At 37.7% G+C, this 25,032-nt stretch overlaps 1 protein-coding gene across 1 annotated transcript; it reads left to right on the forward strand.

Annotated features, from left to right (window-relative positions):
- Positions 1–12,316: 12,316 nt before the first annotated feature.
- On the forward strand, positions 12,317–16,086 carry UBQLN2 (ubiquilin 2). Its single transcript, XM_025988388.2, has one exon. The coding sequence runs from the start codon at positions 13,004–13,006 to the stop codon at positions 14,873–14,875; it is 1,872 nt and encodes a 623-aa protein (XP_025844173.1). The 5' UTR covers positions 12,317–13,003; the 3' UTR covers positions 14,876–16,086.
- Positions 16,087–25,032: the final 8,946 nt, after the last annotated feature.

Consider the following 25,032-nt stretch of genomic DNA (forward strand, 5'->3'; position numbering starts at 1 on the left):
ATCGTGCCCTGGGCCAAAGGCAGGCGCCAAACTGCTGCGCCACCCAGGGATCCCCACAGTGATTTTAGATGAGTATGTACTTATTGGCATTTTGTTACTTACTTGGCTATTCTTTTAATTCTATCTCTTTCCTTACCTGCTCTCTTCTCTGGCTTTTTGATGACTTTATTTAGTTCTATTTTTGGATTCCTTTCTCCTTAATTTTCAACATTTATTAAAGGTTTTTAATTTATGGTTACCATAGGGTTCTTACATAACACCTTATGTGTATAACAGACTATGTCAACATGATGGTCTCTTAAGTTTGAACACATTCTAAAATCACTAAACATTTACTGCCTCCTATGTTTTATGTATATGATATCATACTTTCATCATATATTTTGTGAGTCTCTTGTACACATAATTGATTTTACTGCCTTTTTACATTAAAGAACATACTGGTTTAGTAAGTGATTAATCTACAAATTTATTAAATGTTTACCTTTATCTTATTCCCTATGTTTCTTGTGAGCCAGGTTTTGTGGTAACGAAATTCCTTAACTTTTGCATCTGTAAAAATATTCTTTTTAAAATTTTTATTTAAATTCAATCTGCCAACATATAATATAACACCCAATGCTAATCCCATAAAGTGCCCTACTTAGTGCTCATCACCCAGTCACCGCTTTCCTCCACACTCCTCCCCTTCTGCAGCCCATTGTTTGTTTCCCAGAACTACAAGTCTCTAATTTGTCTTCCTTTCTAATTCTCCCCAATTCAGATTCCCTCCTTTCCCTTTTAATCCCTTTCACTATTTCTTACATTCTACATATGAGTGAATCCATAAGATGACTGGCCGTCTTGAATTGATTAACTTCACTCAGCATAATAACCTCCAGTTCCATTCATGTCAAATTAAATAGTAGGCATTCATCCTTTGTGATGGCTGAGTAATATTCCATTGTGTATATATACCACAACTTTATCTATTCATCTGTCGAAGGACATTGTGGCTCCTTCCATGGTTTGGCTATTGTGGACATTGCTGCTATAAACATTGGAGTGAGGGTGTCCTGTCCTTTTACTACATCTGTATCATTGGGCTAAATAGCCAGTAGTGCAATTGCTGGGTCACAGGATAGCTCTATTTTTAACTTCTTGACACCTATGCATGGTTTTTCCAGAGTGGCTGCACCAGCTTGCATTCCCACCAATAGTGCAAGAGGGTTCCACTTTCCCAACATCCTCAGAAACATTTGTTGTTTCTTTTCTTGTTAATTTTAGCCATTCTCACCAGTGTAAGGTGGTATCTAATTGTAGTTTTGAGTTGTATTTCCTGGATGGAAAATGATGTGGAGCATTTTCTCATATGCCTGTTGGCCATGTGTAAGTCTTCTTTGGAGAAATTTCTATTCATGTCTTCTGCCCATTTCGTGACTGGATTTTTCATGTTTTGAGTGTTGAGTTTGATAAGTTCTTTATAGATCTTGGATACAAGACCTTTATCTGATATGTCACTTGCAAATATCTTCTCCCATTCTGTAGGTTGACTTTTAGTTTTGTTGACTGTTTCTTTGGCTGTGCAGAAGCTTTTTATCTCGATGAAATCCCAATAGTTCATTTTTGCTTTTGTTTCCCTTGCCTTCATAGAGGTGTCTTGCAAGAAGTTGCTGTGGCCAAGTTCACAAAGGGTGTTGCCTGTGTTCTCCTCTAGGATTTTGATGGATTCTTGTTTCAAATTGAGACCTTTCAACCATTTTGAGTTTATCTTTGTGTATGGTCTAAGAGAATGGTCCAGTTTCATTATTCTGCACATAGCTGTCCAATTGTCCAACGATATTTATTGAAGAGATTGTCCTTTATCCAGTGGATATGCTTTCCTGCACTGTTGAAGATGAGTTATCCATAATGGTGGGGATCCATTTCAGACTTCTCTCTCCTGTTTTATTGATCTATGTGTCTGTTTTTGTACCAGTACCATAATGTCTTGATGATCAAAGCTTTGTAATACAGCTTGAAGGCAGGCACTGTGATGCCCCCAGATTGGTTTTCTTTTTTAGAATTCCTCTGGTTATTCAGGGTCTTCACTAGTTTCATACAAATCTTAAGATTATTTGTTCCAAATCTGTTAATGAAAGTCCATGGTATTTTGATAGAGATTGAATTGAATGTGTAAATTGCTCTGGATAGCATAGATATTTTCATAATATTCATTCATCCAATCCATGAGCATGGAATATGTTTCTATATCTTTGCATCTTCTTCAATTTCTTTCAGAAATGTTATGTAGTATTTACAGTATAGATCCTTCACTACTTTCGTTAGGTTTATTCCTAGGTATCTTATGATTTTGGGTGCAATTGCAAATGGGATTCATTCCTTACTTTCCTTTTCTTTAGTCTCATTGTTAGTGTAGAGAAATGCCACTGATTTCTGGGCATGGATTTTGTATCCTGCCACATTGCTGAACTGCTGTATGAGTTCTAGTAATCTTTGGTGGGAGTCTTTTGGGCTTTCTATATACAGTATCATGTTATCTGCAAAGAGGGAGAGGTTGACTTCTTCTTTGCCAATTTGAATGGTTTTTATTTCTTTTTCTTTTTCTTTTTTTTTTTTTTTTTTTGCATGATTGCTGAGGCTAGGACTTCTAGTACTATGCTGAATACCAGTGGTGAGAGTGCACATCACTGTCCTGTTCCTGATCTTATGGGAGAGACTCTAAGTTTTTCCCCTGTGAGAGTTATATTCACTGCTAGCTTTTCATAGATGGCTTTTACGATATTGAGGAATGTTCCCTCTATCCCTACACTTTGAAGAGTTTTAATCAGGAATGAATGCTGTGTTTTGTCAAATGCTTTCCATGAAACTATTGAGAGGATCCTATGGTTCTTGCTTTTTCTCTTATTGATATGATCTAATACTTTGATTGATTTATGAGTGTTGAATCACCCTTGCATCCCGGGGATAACTCACACTTGATCGTGGTGAATAATCCTCTTACTGTACTACTGGATCCTATTGGCTAAAATCTTGGTGAAAATTTTTGCATCCATGTTCATCAGGGATATTAGTCTATAATTCTCCTTTTTTCGGGGGTTCTTTGTCTGGTTTTGGAATCAAGGTAATCCTGGCCTCATAAAACCAGTTTAGAACTATTCTCTCCCTTTCTATCTTTCGAAACAGCTTTAATAAAATAGGTTTTATTTATTCTTTTTTTAAGATTTTATTTAATTATTCATGAGAGACACAGAGAGAGAGGGGCAGAGGCACAGACAGAGGGAGAAGCAGGCAGGAAGCCTGCAGGAAGCCCAACGTGGGACTCAATCACTGGACTCCAGGTTCATGTCCTGTGCCAAAGGCAGATGTTTAACTGTTGAGCCACCCAGGCATCCCAATTTCTTCTTTAAACGTTTGATAGAATTCCCCTTGGAAGCCATCTGGCCTTGGACTTTTGTGTCTTGGGAGGTTTTGATAATTGCTTCAAATTCCTTGCTGGTTATCAGCCTGTTCAGTTTTTCTATTTCTTCCTGTTCCAGTTTTGGTAATTTGTGTGTTTCTAGAAATGTATCCATTTCTTCTAGATTGGCTAATTTGTTGGCATATAGCTGCTAATAATATGTATTTAAAATCATTTGTATTTCCTTTGTATTAGTTGTGATCACTCCTCTGGCATTCGTGACTTATTAAGATTATTGGAAAATCTTGACATGAAAGATAAATGAATCATTAAAAAACCCTCAAGTCCTTAAAAATCATCAATATATATGCCCCGAAAGGGGGAGCTGCCCAGTATATCAATCAATTAGTAACCAAAGTTAAGACATCCTTAGATAATAAAACACTTATACTTGGTGACTTCAATCTAGCGCTTTCTACACTCGATAGGGCTTCTAAGCACAACATCTCCAAAGAAACAAGAGCTTTAAATGATACACTGGACCATATGGATTTCACAGATATCTACATAACTTTACATCCAAATGCAACTGAATACACATTCTTCTCAAGTGCACATGAAACTTTCTCCAGAATAGACCACATATTGGGTCACAAATCAGGTCTGAAACGATACCGAAAGATTGGGATCATCCCCTGCATATTCTCAGACCATAATGCCTTGAAATTAAAACTAAATCACAAGAAGAAGTTTGGAGGGATTTCAAACATGTGGAGATAAAGGACCATCCTGCTAAAAGATGAAAGGGTCAACCAGGAAATTAAGGAAGAATTACTTAAAAAGATTCATGGAAACTAATGAGAATGAAGATACAACCATTCAAAATCTTGGGGATACAGCAAAAGCAGTCCTGAGGGGGGAAATACATCGCAATACAAGCAGCCATCCAAAAACTGGAAAGAACTCAAATACAAAAGCAAACCTTACACATAAAGGAGCTAGAGACAAAACAGCAAATAGATCCTACACCCAGAAGAAGAAGAGAGTTAATAAAGATTCGAGCAGAACTGTATGAAATAGACCCAGAAGAACTGTGGAACAGATAAACAAAACCAGGAGTTGGTTCTTTGAAAGAATTAATAAGATAGATAAACCATTATCCAGCCTTATTAAAGAGAAGAGAGAGAAGACTCAAATTAATAAAATCATGAATAAGAAGGGAGAGATCACTACCAAAGGAAATACAAACGATTTAAAAAACATATTATGAACAGCTATATGCCAATAAATTAGGCAATCTAGAAGAAATGGACACATTTCTGGAAAACCACAAACTACCAAAACTGGAACAGGAAGAAATAGAAAACCTGAACAGGCCAATAACCAGGGAGGAAATTGAAGCGGTCATCAAAAACCTCCCGAGACACAAAAGTCCAGGGCCAGATGGCTTCCCAGGGGAATTCTATCAAACCTTTAAAGAAGAAATCATACCTATTCTACCAAGCTGTTTGGAAAGATAGAAAGAGATGGAGTACTTCCAAACTCATTCTATGATGCCAGCATCACCTTAATTCGAAAACCAGACAAAGACCCCACCAAAAAGAGAATTACAGACCAATATCCCTGATGAACATGGATGCAAAAGTTCTCAATAAGATACTAGCCAATAGGATACAACAATACATTAAAAAGATTATTCACCATGACCAAGTGGGATTTATCCCCGGGACACAAGGTTGGTTCAACACTCGTAAAACAATCAATGTGATTCATCATATCAGCAAGAGAAAAAAAACAAGAACGATATGATCCTCTCATTAAATGCAGAGAAAGCACTTGAACAATACAGCATCCATTCTGATCAAAACTATTCAGAGTGTAGGGATAGAGGGAACATTCCTCGACATCTTAAAAGCCATCTACGAAAAGCCCACAGCAAATACAATTCTCAATTGGGAAGCACTGGAAACCTTTCCCCTAAGATCAGGAACAAGACAGGGATGTCCACACTCACCACTGCTATTCAACACAGTACTGGAATTCCTAGCCTCAGCAATCAGACAACAAAAAGAAATAAAAGGCATTCAAATTGGCAAAGAAGAAGTAAAACTCTCCCTCTTCACCGATGACATGATACTCTACATAGAAAACCCAAAATACTCCCCCCCAAGATTGCTAGAACTCGTAAAGCAATTTGGCAGTGTGGCAGGATACAAAGTCAATGCCCAGAAATCAATGGCATTTCTATATACACTAACAATGAGACTGAAGAAAGAGAAATTAAGGAGTCAATCCCATTTACAATTGCACCCAAAAGCATAAGATACCTAGGAATAAACCTAACCAAAGAGGTAAAGGATCTATACCGTAAAAACTATAGAACACTTCTGAAAGAAATTGAGGAAGACACAAGAAATGGAAAAATATTCCATGCTCATGGATTGGCAGAATTAATATTGTGAAAATGTCAATGTTACCCAGGGCAATTTACACGTTTAATGCAATCCCTATCAAAATACCATGGACTTTCTTCAGCGAGTTAGAACAAATTATATTAAGATTTGTGTGGAATCAGAAAAGACCCCAAATAGCCAGGGGAATTTTAAAAAAGAAAACCATATCTGGGGGCCTCACAATGCCAGATTTCAGGTTATACTACAAAGCTGTGGTCATCAAGACAGTGTGGTACTGGCACAAAAACAGACACAGAGATCAATGGAACAGAACACAGAATCCAGAAGTGGATCCTGAACTTTATGGTCAACTAATATTCGATAAAGGAGGAAAGTCTATCCATTGGAAAAAAGACAGTCTCTTCAATAAATGGTGCTGGGAAAGTTGGACATCCACATGCAGAAGAATGAAACTAGACCACTCTCTTTCACCATACACAAAGATAAACTCAAAATGTATGAAAGATCTCAATGTGAGACAAGATTACATCAAAATCCTAGAGCAGAACACAGGCAACACCCTTTTTGAACTTGGCCACAGTAACTTCTTGCAAGATACATCCACAAAGGCAAAAGAAACAAAAGCAAAAATGAACTATTGGGACTTCATCAAGATCAGAAGTTTTTGCACAGCAAAGGATATAGTCAACAAAACTCAAAGACAACCTACAGAATGGGAGAAGATATTTGCAAATGACATATCAGATAAAGGGCTAGTTTCCAAGATCTATAAAGAACTTATTCAACTCAACACCAAAGAAACAGTCCAATCATGAAATGCGCAAAAGACATGAACAGAAATCTCACAGAGGAAGACATAGACATGGCCAACATGCACATGAGAAAATGCTCTGCATCATTTGCCATCAGGGAAATACAAATCAAAACCACAATGAGATACCACCTCACACCAGTGAGAATGGGGAAAATTAACAAGGCAGGAAACCACAAATGTTGGAGAGGATGCAGAGAAAAGGGAACCCTCTTGGACTGTTGGTGGGAATGTGAACTGGTGCAGCCACTCTGGAAAACTGTGTGGAGGTTCCTCAAAGAGTTAAAAATAGACCTGAAGAAAAAAAAAAAAGATCTGCCCTATGACCCAGCAATTGCACTCCTGGGGATTTACCCCAAAGATACAGATGCAATGAAACGCCGGGACACCTGCACCCTGATGTTTCTAGCAGCAATGTCCACAATAGCCAAACTGTGAAAGGAGCCTCGGTGTCCATCGAAAGATGAATGGATAAAGAAGATGTGGTATATGTATACAATGGAATATTCCTCAGCCATTAGAAACGACAAATACCCTCCATTTGCTTCGATGTGGATGGAACTGGAGGGTATTTATGCTGAATGAAATAAGTCAATTGGAGAAGTAGAAACAGTATATGGTCTCATTCTTTTGGGGTATATAAAAAATAATGAAAGGGATTGAAGGGGAAAGGAGAAAAAATGAGTGGGAAATACCCGAAAGGGATACAGAACATGAAAGACTCCTAACTCTGGGAAACGAACTAGGGGTGGTGGAAGGGGAGGTGGGTGGGGGGTGGGGGTGACTGGGTGACGGGCACTGAGGTGGGCACTTGATGGGATGAGCACTGGGTGTTATTCTATATGTTGGCAAATTGAACACCAAAAAAAAATTATAAAAGAATAAAAAATAAGGAAATAAAAAACCCTCAAGTCCTATATACCTTTTTCCCCTAGTCCTGGAATTTTCTAGTCTGGTTTGGTTGATAAATTTGCTCTTCCCCTTGTATATAAAGATATATCTCATATCTCATATCTTCTTTATCCATTCATCAGTTGATGGACATTTAAGCTCTCTCCATATTTTGGCTATTGTTGCTAATGCTGCTATAAACATTGGAGGGGGGAAATATCTCTTTGAATCTATTTTTGTATCCTTTGGGTAAATACCTAGTAGTGCAATTTATGGGTCAGAGGTAGTTCTATTTTTAACTTTTTAAGGAACCTCCATACTGGTTACAAAGTGGTTCCACCGCTTTGCATTCCCACCATGTTAGAGCGTTCCCCTTTCTCTGAATCCTTGCCAATACCTACTGTTTCCTGTGTTTTTAATTCTTCAAATTTTTTTAGATTTATTTTAAAAATTTTATTTTTATTTTTCTGTTAATTCATTAATGTTTGCTTTTACCATTTTGTAGCCAGTACCCTGCTTCCTTCGTTTTTCTGTTTTCTTTTCATTTGAATGTCTAACTCATTTATTTTCACTCCTTATTTTCTGGTAATTAAGATGTTAGAGTATATAAATTTGCCTCTGATATCCTTCCCATTGCACCTGATATTTCAAATATCATTAAACTGGAGTTTGAAAAGAAGGCACTTTTGAGCATCAGTTATTTTGGTAGGTTGGAGTGGGGCCTAGAAATCTGTATTTTGACAAGCTCCGCAGACAACACTTAGGGAAATCCCATCATAATTATTGATGTGTATGTTACTGTTTTTCTAAATACACTCTAATAAGATCTTTGATTTTCACTTTGTCCCATAAGTGTTTAATTCTGTTTTAATTTTCAAGTGGTTGAGTTTTTATTATTATATTATATATTTTATTATTATTATATATTATTATATATTATTTCATTATTTATATCTATTTTTGATCTATTGAGATCATGAAGATGCCATGATATATTTTTTAAAAATAAGCTCCATCGGAATATAAAAAATAGTGAAAGGGAATAAAGGAGAAAGGAGAAAAAATGAGTGTAAAATATCAGAAAGGGAGACAGAACATGAGAGACTCCTAACTCTGGGAAACGAACTAGGGGTGGTGGAAGGGGAGGTGGGTGGGGGTGGGGGTGACTGGGTGACAGGCACTGAGGGGGCACTTGATGGGATGAGCACTGGGTGTTATTCTATATGTTGGCAAATTGAACACGAATAAAAAATAAATTTATACAAAATAAATAAATAAATAAATAAATAAAATAAGCTCCATGCCCAATATGGGGCTTGAACTCACAACCCCAAGACCATTACTGAATCAGCCAGGTGCCCCATCCATGATATTTTCTTAATTTTTCTCTATATTTTGAGAAAATTAAACATCCAAAAAATACAATGATATTAAACAAATACTCATATCCCCACCACCAAAAATTTACTTTCTATTTTGCCATATTTGCTTCCATTTTAAAGATGAAATACATATTTATAGATTTAATTCAATTTCCTTTTAATAACTATGTTCTATTTAGTCTTCCTCATGAGTGTAAGTTTGTTAGGAATGATTCTAGCATATATCCAATAGTTTCACATACATATGAATGCATCTATAAATACCATGGAGTGTTGTATTAATTAAGTTTTTGAGATATACATATTAATATATGTAGATCTACTTCATTCTTCTTTTGTATTCTATTAATCATAATGTATTTATTTAAAATTTTATTTAAATTCCAGTTAGTATAAGGTAGTATTACTTTCAGGTGTATAATATAGTGATTCAACATTCCCATACAACACTACACAAGCATGCTCCTTAATCTGAATCACCTATTTCACCTATCCCTTTACCCACCAACAACCATCAGCCTGTTCTCTACAGTTAAGCGTGTCTCTCAGCTTGCCTCTCTCTCATTTTCCCCCTTTGCACATTTGCTTTGTCCCCCAAACTCCACCTATGAGTGAAGTCATATGGCACTTTTCCTTTACTGACTGACTTTGCTTAGCATAATCCCACTAGCTCGATCCACATCATTGGAGATGGCAAGACTTCATTCTTTTTTAATGGCTGAGTTATATATGCATACATATAATATATAATATATAATATAAATGTACATATTATATGCTGTATACATACATATGTGTATATATGTATATAATACATATGTTATATACATATAATATAACTCAGCCATAAATTGAGGAATATAATTGAGGTATCTTCATACCTTTTTCCACAGTGGCTGCACCAGTTTGCATTCCCACCAACAATGCAGGCAAGAGGGTTTCCCTTTTTTCACATGCTCACCAATATCCTTTGTGCCTTGTGTTGTTAATGTTAGCCATTCTGGCAGGTGTAAGGTGATATAACATTGTAGGTTTTTTTTCTTTTTTTTGTATATTCCCCTGATGATCAGTAATGTTCAGCATTTTTTCATGTGCCTGTTGGCCATCTATATATCTTCTTTGCACAAATGTCTATTCATATCTTCTACCCGTTTTTAATTGGATTGTTCAAAGTGGATTAAAGACCTAAATGTGAGACCTGAAACCATAAAAATCCTAGAAGTGAACACAGGCAGTAACTTCTTTGACATCAGCCATAACAACTTCTTTCTAGATAGGTCTCCTGAGGCAAAGGAAACAAAAGTAAAAATAAACTATTGGGATGCCAACAAAATAAAAAGCTTCTGCACAGTTAAGGAAACAATCCACAAAATTAAAATGCAACCCATGGTATGGGAGAAAATATTTGCAAATGAGTATCTGATAAAGGATTAGTATCCAAAATATATAAAGAACTTATAAAAACACCAAAAAAACCAAATAACCCAATTAATCATACTATATAAATCCATTCCCCTATTGATAGATATCATATAGATATATATTTTTTCTTATCTTGAGATTTATTAAGGTATTTGCAGCATAATGACTTTCAAGTGCTGTTAAATGTCAGCTAGATATGTTATAGAAATTCATATTAAATCTGAAATTAGGGATGTCTGGGTGGCTCAGTGGTTGACCATCTGCCTTTGGCTCAGGGTGTGAACCCGCAGTCTGGAGACTGAGTCCCACGTTGGTTTCCTACCTGGGCCGGTTCACCCCTCCTTAGGCAACCTGGTGGTCCCCCGCTCCCGGGAGGTCACCATATTGATGCCGAACTTAGTGCGGACACCCGGGAGGTCACCATATTGATGCCGAACTTAGTGCGGACACCCGATCGGCATAGCGCACTACAGCCCAGAACTCCTGGGCTCAAGCGATCCTCCTGCCTCAGCCTCCCGAGTAGCTGAGACTACAGGTGCGCGCCACCGCGCCCGGCCCACGTTGGTTTCCTGTATGGAACCTGCCTCTTCCTCTGCCTATGTCTCTGCCTCTCTCTCTCTGTCTCTCATGAATAAATAAATAAAATCTTTTTTAAAAATCTGAAATTATTTGTTTTATTATTCAAGTGCTATGTCTATTTATTTCTTTATCTTAATTGAATTATGTAAATATCTTAATGTCTGCCACCAAAATTGTGTTCTCATCAATTGCAACCTTTAGTATCTCCAAAAATGCCTTCTGATTTTTAAAAACTTCTAAATGTGCTGCATTCTTTTTAAAAGTTATCAGAAAAATTTAAATTTTATTTTAAAAATGAAAGCATAATTTCATAATTTCAGCACTAAGTAATATCCACAATTAATATATCAGTGCATAGTGTTCCAGATTTCTATTTGCACACACACTTAAAGAGAATTTACCTATACAAACTGTTTAAAAATAGTTTTAAATAAAAATATATTTATTGTATCTTTTGTTCTTTTGGTATTGAAACATATCCTTGAATAATTTCTAACTATGCAGAAATATACAAAGCTGAAAGTGAAAATACTGCTATTTCCCTATAACTACTATTTATTTCATTTTTAAAAAAGATTTTATTTTTTAATTTATTCATGAGAGACACAGAGAGAGGCAGAGACATAGGCAGAGGGAGAAGCAGGCTCCCTGTAAGGAACCCAATGCAGAACTTGATCCTAGGACCCTGGGATCATGCCCTTAGCAGAAGGCAGATACTCAACTGCTAAGCTACTCAGGGATCCCTATTTAATGCATATCTTTATACTTTATATCAGGTGAATTAATCACCGATTTTTTACACAAAGTAAATAGTATTTTATTATGTGGTAATATCATAATATATTTTATCAACCCTGTGTAAGCACACTGATTATTTTTTTATTTTTTTAAGATTTTATTTATTTATTCATGAGAGACAGAGAGAGAGAGGAGACACAGGCAGAGAGAAGCAGGCTTCTTGCAGGGATCCCGACAGGGGACTCGATCCTGGCACCTCACGCCCTGAGCCAAAGGCAAACGCTCAACCGCTGAGCCACCCAGGCATCCCTGATTATCTTTAAAAATAATTTTAAGATGCTGCAGTACATATACATTTTATACATATATATTTTTGCATCCTTATCTAATTACTTTCATAGAAGTGTCTAAAGAAGGCATTTCTAAATAAAAATGGAAATATTTAAAATGTTGATACATATTTTCAAATTGCCTTACACTTATAACAATTTACACTTCAACTGATAAGAGTGCATTTTCTCAGCTCACTGATGATAAGGTTTATCATTATTTTCCTTTTTCCAATATGATAAAGCAGAAGTAGAATCTCACTATCTTAATTGAATTTCTTTGATTACTAGTAAGCTTAAACATCCATTTTTACGCTCATTGGCCATTTGGGTTTCTTTTGTAAAATGCATGCTCTGGCCCAGTCTGCTCCCCTTCCCCCACTCTGGCTGTTAGTCTTTTCCTTTTGCTTAGTCAGAGTTCTTTTTCATTTTTCGTCTTTTACATGGGGTGAGTTTGATTCAGGCTTTCATCCTTTCTTGCCTGACAGACTTTATATATATTTTTATATATAATATATTCTACATGGGTCTTTTAATGTCCTCAGAAGCTAGCTCCTTTTCTCTCTCCCTTCCTCCTTCCCTCTCTTTTGTCTTCTCTGTTCTCTTTGTTTCTTTCTGTCTTTATTTTTCTCTCTCTCCCTCTCTCTTTATTTTTTCCAGTACAGAAGTTTTTAATTTTGAACGAGTCGAATCTATCATTTTCGGCCTGGCGCCGCGTCAGCAGAGGGGGCGGGGAGGCGAGCGCGGAACTGGGGGAGGGGACAGGGCGGGGAGGAGCGGGCAGAGCAGCTGCAGGAGTTGCTGGGAGCGCGCGCGGTGCGATCACTCGGCGTCGGAGGAGGCCCAGAGATCTGAACGCAGACGCTTCTCCCGCGGCCTACAGCGTCTTCTCCCCACCGGAGGACCAGGAAACCGCAGTTTTCATCACAGAGGTACCGTGCTCTGCGCTCCCCGCCCGGCTCAGCCTGCTGTGGCGGCGCCTCCTTCCTTCCTTCTTCCCTCGCTCTCTTTCTCGCCCGCCCGCGCCTTCTCTGTCTGCCTGCGTCACCGCGGCCGCCATGGCTGAGAACGGCGAGAGTAGCGGCCCCCCGCGCCCCTCCCGCGGCCCTGCCGCGGCCCAAGGCCCTGCCTCTGCCCCGGCCGAGCCCAAAATCATCAAAGTTACTGTGAAGACCCCCAAAGAGAAAGAGGAGTTCGCGGTGCCCGAGAATAGCTCAGTCCAGCAGTTTAAGGAAGCGATTTCAAAACGCTTCAAATCCCAAACCGACCAGCTAGTGTTGATTTTTGCCGGAAAAATCTTAAAAGATCAAGATACCTTGATTCAGCATGGCATCCATGATGGACTGACTGTTCATCTTGTAATTAAAAGCCAGAACCGACCTCAGGGCCAGTCCACACAGCCTAGTAATGCCGCGGGAACTAATACTACCTCCGCGTCGACTCCCAGGAGTAACTCCACATCTGTTTCCACAAATAGCAACCCGTTTGGGCTGGGGAGCTTAGGAGGACTTGCAGGCCTTAGCAGCCTAGGCTTGAGCTCGACCAACTTCTCTGAGCTCCAGAACCAGATGCAGCAACAGCTCCTGTCCAGCCCTGAGATGATGATTCAAATCATGGAAAATCCCTTTGTTCAGAGCATGCTTTCAAATCCCGATCTAATGAGGCAGCTCATTATGGCCAATCCACAGATGCAGCAATTGATTCAGAGAAACCCAGAAATCAGTCACCTGCTCAACAACCCAGATATAATGAGACAGACCCTCGAAATTGCCAGGAATCCAGCCATGATGCAAGAGATGATGAGAAATCAAGATTTGGCTCTCAGCAATCTTGAAAGCATCCCAGGTGGCTACAATGCTCTACGACGCATGTACACTGATATTCAAGAACCCATGCTGAATGCTGCACAAGAGCAGTTTGGGGGTAATCCATTTGCCTCGGTGGGAAGCAGTTCCACCTCTGGGGAAGGTACACAACCTTCCCGCACAGAAAATCGAGATCCACTACCCAATCCATGGGCACCACCACCGGCTACCCAGAGTTCTGCAACCACCAGCACAACCTCCAGCAGTGGCAGTGGCTCTGGCAGTAGCTCCAGCAGTGCTACTGGGAACACCGTGGCTGCAGCCAACTATGTTGCCAGCATCTTCAGTACCCCAGGAATGCAGAGCTTGCTGCAACAGATAACTGAAAACCCTCAACTGATCCAGAATATGCTGTCTGCACCCTACATGAGAAGCATGATGCAGTCGCTGAGCCAGAATCCAGATTTAGCTGCACAGATGATGCTGAATAGCCCGGTGTTTACTGCAAATCCTCAGTTGCAGGAGCAGATGCGTCCACAGCTCCCAGCTTTCCTGCAGCAGATGCAGAATCCAGACACACTATCAGCCATGTCAAACCCAAGAGCAATGCAGGCTTTAATGCAGATCCAGCAGGGGCTACAGACATTAGCCACTGAAGCTCCTGGCCTCATTCCAAGCTTCACTCCAGGTGTGGGGGTAGGGGTGCTGGGAACCGCTATAGGCCCTGTAGGCCCAGTTACACCCATAGGCCCCATAGGCCCCATAGTCCCATTTACTCCCATAGGCCCCATTGGGCCCATAGGACCCACCGGCCCTGCAGGCCCTGGCTCTACTGGCTCTGGAGGCCCCCCTGGGCCCACTGTTTCTAGCTCTACACCCACCGAAACCACTAGCCCAACATCAGAATCTGGACCCAACCAGCAGTTCATTCAGCAAATGGTGCAGGCTCTGGCTGGGGCAAGTCCTCCACAGCTGCCGAATCCAGAAGTCAGATTTCAGCAACAACTGGAACAGCTCAACGCAATGGGGTTCTTAAACCGTGAGGCAAACTTGCAGGCTCTAATAGCAACAGGAGGCGACATCAATGCTGCCATTGAAAGGCTGCTGGGCTCCCAGCCATCCTAATTACATTTCTGTACCTTGAAAAAAATGTATCTTATTTTTGATAATGGCTCTTAAATCTTTAAACACACACAAAAACGTGCTTTACTTTCATTTTGATTCTTTTAAATCTGTCTTGTTATGAGTCTAATATGCATTTTAAGGTGGAGTCCATCCTTCTGTCCCTCCTTCCTGTATCCTTCCTGCCTGCCTGCCTTCCTTCTTTCCTCCCTCCCTCTCTCTATCCCTTTCTCCTTCCTTCCTTCCTTCCTTCCTTCCTTCCTTCCTTCCTTCCTTCCTTTCTTCCTTCTCTGTTTTGAATGGTGGTAATTGTAATCAATGCTGTTTCACTCAAAGGTGTTGCATGCAAACACTTCTCTTTATTCTGCATTTATTGTGATTTTTGGAAACCGGTATCAGCCTTCACTGTTAAGTGAATGAGTTTTGTCCTACAGATGTCCAATTTATTTGCATTTTAAACATTAGCCTATAATAGTAATTTAATGTAGAATTAAAATATTAAAAACAAGCAAATTATTTGAAGCTCTCCAATTTGTGGTACAATATTGCTTATTGTGACTTTGGCATGTATTTTTGCTAGCAAAATGCTGTAAGATTTATACCATTATTTGCTCTTTTTGCTATGTTTTACACAGTACAGTAAGCACAATTGGAACTGTACATCTAGAATTATTACAACAGAATCTAAGCAGAATATGTGTAACCAAAATAAGAAAGAATATAAGAAATATTTCTGGAGCTAGGTATGTCTCACAGTTTTGTAGAGTCTTACAGCATCTTTGATAAATTCAGTGAAAATGTTGGCTAGGCAAGTTCAGTTAAAATATAGTAGAAATGTTTATCCTGGTATTTCTAAGTATACATTTAATTGTACAGAAAACTTACAGTGTGACATTGTGTCAACATTTTCAAATTAACTGTATATGACCGTAATTTTTGTGCAGCCTGAAGGATCAGTGTAGTAATGCCAGGAAAGTGCTTTTTACATAAGACTTCCTTCTCAGCTTTTCCCATAAAGAGACCCTAATAAGCATTTTGATCTGTAATTGGAAATGTAACTTTCACTGAAAAGTGTCATGTGATGTTTGCATTACTTTTACCTGCTATGTATAAAGGAAACTGTATCTTTTGACTCTATCAGTTATTTCTCTTGTGCACAGGGAAAAATGCATTAAAAATGGCTAAAAAAATAAAAAAAATTAAAAATGGATAAATCTTTTCTTTTTTGCCTTCTGGCTCTAGGATCATGTTTAGCAGGATTGCCCTACCTGAAGATTATATAAATCTTATCCTGTATTTATCCTTATCCTCTAATTTTTATGGTTTTGTTAAAAAAAATACCATTGGCCTATTTGGAACTTTCTGATGTATGGGTTTAGGTATTCTAACTTTTTTTTCCCCCAAAGGATTAGTCAATTGTTAGCCAATATTTGTCTTGTCCACCCCCGATTTGATATGTCATGAATATACTTATGTATATAAATATATATATATGTATATGTATGTACATATATTAGTGTGTGTATATACATACACATACACACACCCACACTCTTATGTGTTTCGGTGCTCTTTAGTACCACTGAATATTGTAGTCCCAGTCTACCAGCCTGTAGTTTCTAAGTTAGAAATATTACTTCATATCTGTTTGGGTAAGTCCTATTGATCTTTTCAGTTTTTATTTTTCAGTTTTCTGGCAATTCTGACATGTTTATTTTAGCAGATTAACTTTACAGTTAATAGCCCCCCTTAAATAAAATGTGGTTGCTGTTGTCTTAAATTGATGGTAAGAACTACAGAATTGCAGTGCTTTCCAGAGACGTGATATGTTGCCTCATTTTAAAAAAGTGTTTTATGTCCTTTAAGAAAGTTTTATGTATTTAAGTCCTATATAATTTATGATAAATATATTCCGAGGACAGACATACAGGAAACAATACTGTGATTCGTATTCAGTGTGGTACCTATTTGGTCATTTTTGTTATATAGGGGAAGAATATATTTTCATAAGTTTAAGTTGGCAGTTTACTGAAATTTATTAAATTTAGGAGATATTCAGTTGATCCTTTGAGTTATTCCTGGTAAGCAATCATATCAATTATAACTTAAAATAATATGTTTTCTTTCTTTTCAAAATTTATAAAATAGTTTCTGACTGCATGGATTAATAAACACTTTCAGAACAGTGCTAAATAATAAAAGTGGTAGTGACATTCTCATTCCTTATTTTAACAATACTTATTTAACTGTGTTTGCTATAACAATTCTAAATTGCATTTTTCAAAATAAGCATTCCTCTAAAACTCTGAATGTTTCGTATTGTTACTTTTAAGATCCTTTGCTCTATCTCACTATTTAGATAGATCTTTTACTTACATGCTTAATTTTATAAGATTATGCATTGGTTGTTTAGAAACCAGTGATTCACTGAGTTATGCAGATGTTCCAAATGTTGACACATTTCATTAATAACTCATATTCACAGTCATATTAATATAAAAAATAAAATAAGCATTCTTTAGGAAATGGTCAAATAATTTTGCAAAATGCTGTCTGTGTACTATAGCCTTCCTTAGTCATTCTGCAATAAATATTGACTAGTGTTATTTTTTTTAAGGAGTATGTTCTTTAGTTTAAAAGAATAATAACTTTGTCTGATTTAGCATTTCCCCAAGAAATACCTTTTTTTAATTTTAAACACATAACATTTGGCCTATCCATGTTCCTTAGAACACCAAATTAGGAAATGGTGATTTATTATTTCAGTGCTATCTGATATTGGTTGGTTGAGATAATTACAAAGTCTGCCATAATAAACTTAATAACTTCAATGACATAGATGATTTTATAGGGAAATAAATACCAGAATAAGACATTGGCATAGAAAATAGCAATGAATAATGCCTGAGTCCTGGCTCAGACAGTTTGGCAGGTAAATTTCTTTTAAAGAGTCAAGGAATGGAATCCTTTAATTACCCTTGCCAAATATTTATCTACTTTTTACACTTGATCTTAACCAAAAAGCTAAGAAGTGATAGATCTATTTCTTGATACTTTTTGTTTTCTCCCTGAAAAGATCTAGGTCTTAAAATTATTTTTTTCTTTCTAATTCATTAATTTTTATTTATAACATTATTGGCTCTCAGTTGTTCTTTATCTCTTACATGTTGTGATGCTATCTTATAAGTTCTTTTTATGGGTTCTTTTTTTGTTTTGGGTTTTCTTCATCTAATGTTAATTCATAGTTTACTTATTCATTATTGAATCATGAAAGGTATATCCTGACCTGGTGTTTCTGTCCCTCCAATAAAAGTGGGGCATTTCTTACATGATTTTACTGTTTATTTGGTTGTCACTCTTTCCCTAAAATTATACTGGACGGCTGGATGGTATAAGTGTACATCGCTGGCTCTGTGATCCGGAATGATGAGGTAATGGAGAGGGAAGCAGGGTCAGGGGCAATTCTAGCAGGAGTTCACCCCACGACCGCTTTCTGCACTTGCTCTTTTGGCCTCTACTTGAGTTATGTGGTATCATATATGCTCTCACCACTTCTGTGGGGCAAGGGAGTCGATGCACAACATTGAAACAAACCTTGCTGATTCATTAAAGAGGACTCTTGCATCAGGTCTCACTATGTTTATACAGAAGCCATTATCAGAGGTTGAGTTTGCCCTTTGAGAGGGTATACTGCTCTGAATTCTGTTGATCTACAGTGTTGAAATAGCAACAAATAGAGTAATTCCTGTCAGGGCCTAGCCTAAGGATTGGAGTGAGGGTATTAGGAGAGCCATTTGGCCTGTGTCTCCTGTTCACAAAGGGACTTAAATTTAGAATTTTTACATTATCCTCAAAAGAAGTGATTACTCCAGCCGCAGAGCCAGACTGACAATGATGGAAAATGTTCATCATACAGCTTAATTTATTAAATGTAAGATTTTTAAACTATGGGGACCTGGGTGGCTCAGCGGTTCAGCGCTTGCCTTCGGCCCAGGGCGTGATCCTAGAGACCCGGGATGGAGTCCCGCATCGGGCTTCCTGCATGGAGCCTGCTTTTCCTTCTGCCTGTGTCTCTGACCGCACCCCCCCCATGTCTATCATGAATAAATAAATAAAATCTTTTTTAAAAAGATTTTTAAACTATGCAGCAATTTTGATATTCCTAATTTGGTGTGATGTTACTTTAAAAATATACTAGGATACTTAAACGGGAAGTTACTCAGACTTCCTTCAGCTTACTAGAGGTTTTCATCCTAGTCTTTTTTACTGCCTGCCCCCACCTCCAGTCATTACTCTTTTAAACTACATGGTATTAGTGGGTTTCTGTCAGGATTTTCTTGATCTGTTAGCATATTACGGAGTTTCTTATAGATTGGTGATATTCTTCAATTTTGCCCCATCAGCATCATGTCTTGGAGAAATTCCTTGACAGTTCTGCTGCCATCATTATATAGGTTTTGCTTAGTGTTTGTTTCTCTGTAGTCATTTTTGTTGATTTGTAGGAGGAAGGGCAAGAATTTGAGACCTGTTCTAATACTACCATCTTCCCAGAAGTCTGTTAGGAGACTTAGGGGGAAAGCAATTTTCTAAAAATAGAAGAGTACGATTTGGCAGACATTAGACAAGCAGCTTCATCAAATGGTGTGCATGCTTACCTAGGCTTTAGACACTTTGATGATAGATAAAAACAAACAAACAAAAAAAACATTGGCAAAAGCTACTCTAAACCAACAAACTCAAAAGTGAGTAAGCTACCCACAAATAAAATAGTTGTTTGTCCTAACATACATGTGCAACATTCATCAAATGGATATGTATGAGGGCATGTACTCTAGCTGTAGTGAGGTATCTGGGCACAGATTTGGGTTTCCTAAGAGTATTTTCAAAATCCAACTTCATAACGTCTGGGCACATTAGCACATGTAGGGTAATTTCAGAAAATTTCAGAAAAGATTCTGTAATTCATTTTTAAAAGAATAGTTGATGAATGTGAAAAAAAATGACTAGTTTGCCCTGGTATGCATTTCACAAGATTGTCTTACCAAACTAAATTTTCTGTTAGACTGGATAACAATAATAACTAATGTATTCATGATAATGCTCAATTTTATAACCCTATAAAGTTATAAGTACTATTATTTAATCTTCCCCAGTTTACAGAAAAGGAAAAAAGCTAAAAGTTTAATTTTGCAAGGTCATATTACTATTAAGTGACAGAATCAACATTTGAACCTACTTCTGAGATTACAGAATGTACACTTAACCAGTTCACTATTCTGCTTTCCCCTGAGACTATTAAACTATACTGGTCTATTTACCATAGAGATATTATAATAAATTAAATACTAGCTGGCCTCCTGGGTGTTGTTGAGGAGACATAATAGCTGTTTTTAAATGAATACGCCTCTGCTGCTATTCACCCTGGAGCAGGTTACATAAAAATGTATGTGTGAGAATCAACTCTGACACAATAACTAGAATTTGGAGTTTTGCCTTTCTGACTTTTGAATTGTGACTAGTATTTGAAACTCTCCTTTAATACTTCTGTCCACAGTGGCCTAATACATATGGTATGTCCCCAAATTGGCAATCACATAGGCCACTTGTGCTTCAGCTGCTCTAGAGGATGCCTGTCTTTTATTGAGTTGCCTTCTGGAGACCTCAGAAGGCAATAAACATTATGTGCCTCACCATGGCATTTGACAGTTTCTCAAAATGTCCTTGAGAATAAAATGGAGTAACATGAGCTAGATGATAAAGACAGGACAGTAGATGGGTTAATAATTTGAATTGACTGTCCAACAGTGTGTCATTGTGGACAAGAAACTTTGAGTTTCAGTTCTATCCCATTAAAATTATTTGTGAATGGCTATCATGAAAAAATAGCTTGTTCATCTCACTGCAAATAGTATAGAATTAGAAAGCAGAATATATGGACTGGATGTTGTTAGCAAGATCTCAAGACTCCTTAGTATCCTGAAGGAAAAATAGCCAAATTTAGCAGGATTAAATTGGATAGGATCAAATGTGAAGTCTTTATAAAAATTCAGTTACCAAAGATAAGTAGTTATGTGGCTTAAAAACAGCATGCATGCCAAAGACTCAGTGGTTTTAATTTACCATGAGTTCAACATATACCAACTATGTGAGGTTCTAGTGCACACACACATATATAATGAAATCTTAGATTCCATTAAGAGATACATGGTGTCCAGAACAAAGAACTCCTTTGTAATGTTTTATTCTGTATTTGATAGCTAATTTTGGGAGATTTGGGTCATCTCAGAGTGCCACAATTAAGATGGACATAGGCAATCTGGAAAGTGATTAAGATGGTGACTCATTTACACATACATAACAATTATTGAACGGGTCAAAAATGTTTTAGTCTAAGGATTGAGGTTTGTGGATACTTTCTTCAGATAATCGGAAGCCTTGTCAGAAGAAGGGTAACATTTACTTGTGTAGCTCCAAAGGGCAGATCAATTCAAATGTTATGAGAAGTCAGAAGTTTGGCTTACTGTTACAAACTTCCTACCCATTTATTGAAGATACCCTCGTCTCTGGAGCTGTTTAATTGAAGCCTGCCTATCTATCTATCTATCTATCTATCTATCTATCTATCTATCATATATCTATCTAAAGATTTTATTTACTTATTTATGAGACAGAGAGAGAGAGACAGAGAGAGGCAGAGATACAGGCAGAGGAAGAAGCAGGTTCCATGCAAGGAGCCTGACGTGAGACTCAATCCTGGGTCTCCAGGATCATGCCCTGGGCTGAAGGTGGCGCTAAACCGCTGAGCTACCCGAGCTGCCCAACTGAAGCCCATTTAACAGAAATGTTCAAGAATGGTTTTATGCATCTGGTAGAACTTTGAATAAGAAGGCCTCCAGTATTCCTTCCAAAGAAAAGGTTCTCCTAGTGGGTTTTAAAGCTTCTAACTAAAGTTGCAAGGTCTGGGATCAAAGCTGTTCCAGAATGATGTCATGTTGCAGACTATCCTGCATTTCTTAGTTTAGTAAGCAGCAACTCAGAAGTAAAACACATACCTTGATTACATAAAATCTGAGTAAATCTATTAGGCATTTTATTTCTGGATGCTATACATGGGGAAAGGACTCAAACTGCAAGATCTTAAAGTCACTGTCATAAACTGCTGACAGCTTGGAAAGAGGACACAGGGGATGCCTGAGGTCAAAGGATCCTGGTTTGAGGGTGAAAGTTATAGGAGTACTCTGACTTGATTCTCATGATAATATTCTGCTACCCTCTGACACTTAACGTGGTAGAAGGAAGCTAAAAGTAATAGTGGAATATCAGAGGTGATAGCAGAGTACATATATATTCTTCATTCCATATGTAATTCTCTAGTTAGACTGATCCTTTTGGAGCAGGAAAACGGTTTATACTGTGTTTTCCATGATACCTCGGGTTTTATTATGTCCAAGAAAATTAGGATTTTCTTTTAACTAAGCTTTAGGCTGAACATGGGGTTTGAACTCACAACCCTGCAATCAACAGTCACATGCTTTACTAACTTAGGTGCCCCTTAACATAGGATTTTGATTCATTATGCTTTATAATCTTTAGAAGTTTGGTTCATTATGCTTTATATTCCTTATAAGTTGCCCAGAGACTCCAAGGTGTCTAGAAAAGAACCTCATGGAACTGAGGACAGGGTGAAACACATCAATTTCCCTATTTCAGGAATGTGAATTGAATCTCAAATATGTATGTAAGTGTGTATCTATATGTCTTTGCTCTTGCCAGCTAAATGAAGGTCCCTTCACATATTCTTATACTGACGAACTGCCCTCACACATTCCTCACACAGATATTTGCCTTTTCCATGAACCTTGAACTGGGTTCAAGGTAATAATAACCACATATTATGTGGCCAGATGCTATGGGAAAATTTTCTTAACATTCTTGCTTTATTCACACCCCTGCTTCCATTTCTGGATGTATTCCTATGTCTAGATGGCTTGAGCCACTTTGACTTTTTATTAAATAAACCTTTTATCTTAAACTAATTTTAAAGAAAAAAAGCAAAGACAGTAAAGAGTTCCCATATATGCCATATCTTGTTTCCCCTATTTTTCATATCTTAACATATGTTATAATTAATGAAACAGTATTGATAAATTATTAAGTCCATACTTTACTCAGATTTCCTTAGTTTTTACCTAATGTTCTTCTGTTCCAGTATTCCATCCAGGAAATCATGTTGCCTGAGGTTCATTTTGGCTGTGGCAGTTTCTCAGACTTATTTCTGATGATCTTTATAGATTTGAGGAGTACGGGTGAGGTATTTTGTGGAATGTCCCTCAATTGAGATTTGTCTGATATTTTCTCATGATTAAACTGAAGTTCTGGATTTGGGGGAGGGAGGTTGCAAAGATTAAGTAGCATTTTCATCACATAGTATCAAGCATAAATATTATTGACATGAGTAATTACTGTTGATCTTCACCTATTTTGTCTAGCTTGAGGTAGTATCAATCAGTTTTATCCAGGGATCCCTGGGTGGCGCAGCGGGTTGGCGCCTGCCTTTGGCCCAGGGCGCGATCCTGGAGACCCGGGATCGAATCCCACGTCAGGCTCCCGGTGCATGGAGCCTGCTTCTCCCTCTGCCTGTGTCTCTGCCTCTCTCTGTCTCTCTCTGTGACTATCATAAATAAATAAAATAACAAAAAAAATCAGTTTTATCCATTGTGAAGTTACTCTTTTTACCTCCTTTCAATACTATACACTTTGGAAGGCGTTTCTGTGTGTAGTCCACTCTTATGAGGACTAATGCTCTACCTCCTTGAGGGTAAAGTATCTACATAATTTATTAGGGATTTTTTCTGCATTAAAGATTTGACTCTCCCTCATTTGTTGGTTTACTAATATATTTATATTACTATAAACTAATAGATATTTATTTTATACTTTGGACTATAATTCAGTACTACTTATTTAATTTGTTGCTCAGATTGTTTCAGGTTTGGCCATTGGGTACACTTTCAGGTTGACTCCCAAGGACTTTCTTAAAAAACTTTTTATTCAATTCCAGTTAGTTAACATACAATGTTATGTTATTTTCGGGTACACAATGTAGTAATTGGACAGTTTCATATATCACCCAGTGCTCATCACAAGTGCACTTGTTAATTTCTATCACCTATTTAACCCATTCTCCAATCCACCTTCTTCCTGGTAACTATCAGTTTCTTCTCTCTAGTTAAGAATCTGTTTCTTGGTTTACCTATCTCCTTTTTACCCCTTCACTCCTTTGTTTTATTTCTTTTTTTAAAAATATTTTGTTTATTTGAGAGAGAGTACAGTGGAGGGAGGGAGGGGCAGAGAGAGAGGGAAAAGCAGACTCTTCACTGAGCAGGGAAGCTGACTAGGGGCTTGATTCCAGGACCCTGACGTCATAACCTGAGAGGAAGGCAGACACTTAACCAACTGAGCCACCCAGGCACCTCTTGTTTGTTTGTTTTTTTTCTTTTTAAAAATTTTTAATAGGTAATTTTTTAAATTTATTATTAATGAGAGAGAGAGAGAGAGAGAGAGGCAGAGACACAGGCAGATGGAGAAGCAGGCTCCCTATGGGGAGTCTGATGCAGGACCCAATTCCAGGACCCTGGGATCACACTCTGTGCTGAAGGCAGATGCTCAACCACTGAGTGACCCAGGCATCCATTTTGTTTTTTAAATTCCACATATAAGTGAAAATTATATGGCATTCGTCTTTCTCTGACTGACTTATTTTGCTCAGCATAATACTCTAATTCTATATGGCATTCGTCTTTCTCTGACTTATTTTGCTCAGCATAATACTCTAACTCTGTCCATGTCCTAACAAATGGCAAGATTTCATTCTTTTTTATGCCTGAGTAATATTGTGTGTGTGTGTGTGTGTGTGTGTGTGTGTGTGTGTACATACTATGTTTTTATCCATTCTTCAGTCAATGGACACTTGGACTGTTTCATAATTTGGCTATTATAGATAATGCTGCTAAAAGGTGCATGTATCCTTTTGAATTAATATTTTTTTTCTTATTTGGGTACATACTAGTGCAACTGCTGGAATGTAAGGCAGTTCTATTTTTAACTTTTTGAGGAACCTCCCAACTCTTTTCCACTGTGGCTGCACTAGTTTGCATTCC

Source organism: Vulpes vulpes, chromosome X, assembly GCF_048418805.1.
Source record: "Vulpes vulpes isolate BD-2025 chromosome X, VulVul3, whole genome shotgun sequence".
Taxonomy (NCBI): domain Eukaryota; kingdom Metazoa; phylum Chordata; class Mammalia; order Carnivora; family Canidae; genus Vulpes; species Vulpes vulpes.

What these genes read in the sequence shown, in the direction of transcription:
- UBQLN2 (XM_025988388.2), top strand. Translation starts at nt 13,004, where the DNA reads ATGGCTGAGAACGGCGAGAGTAGCGGCCCCCCGCGCCCCTCCCGCGGC.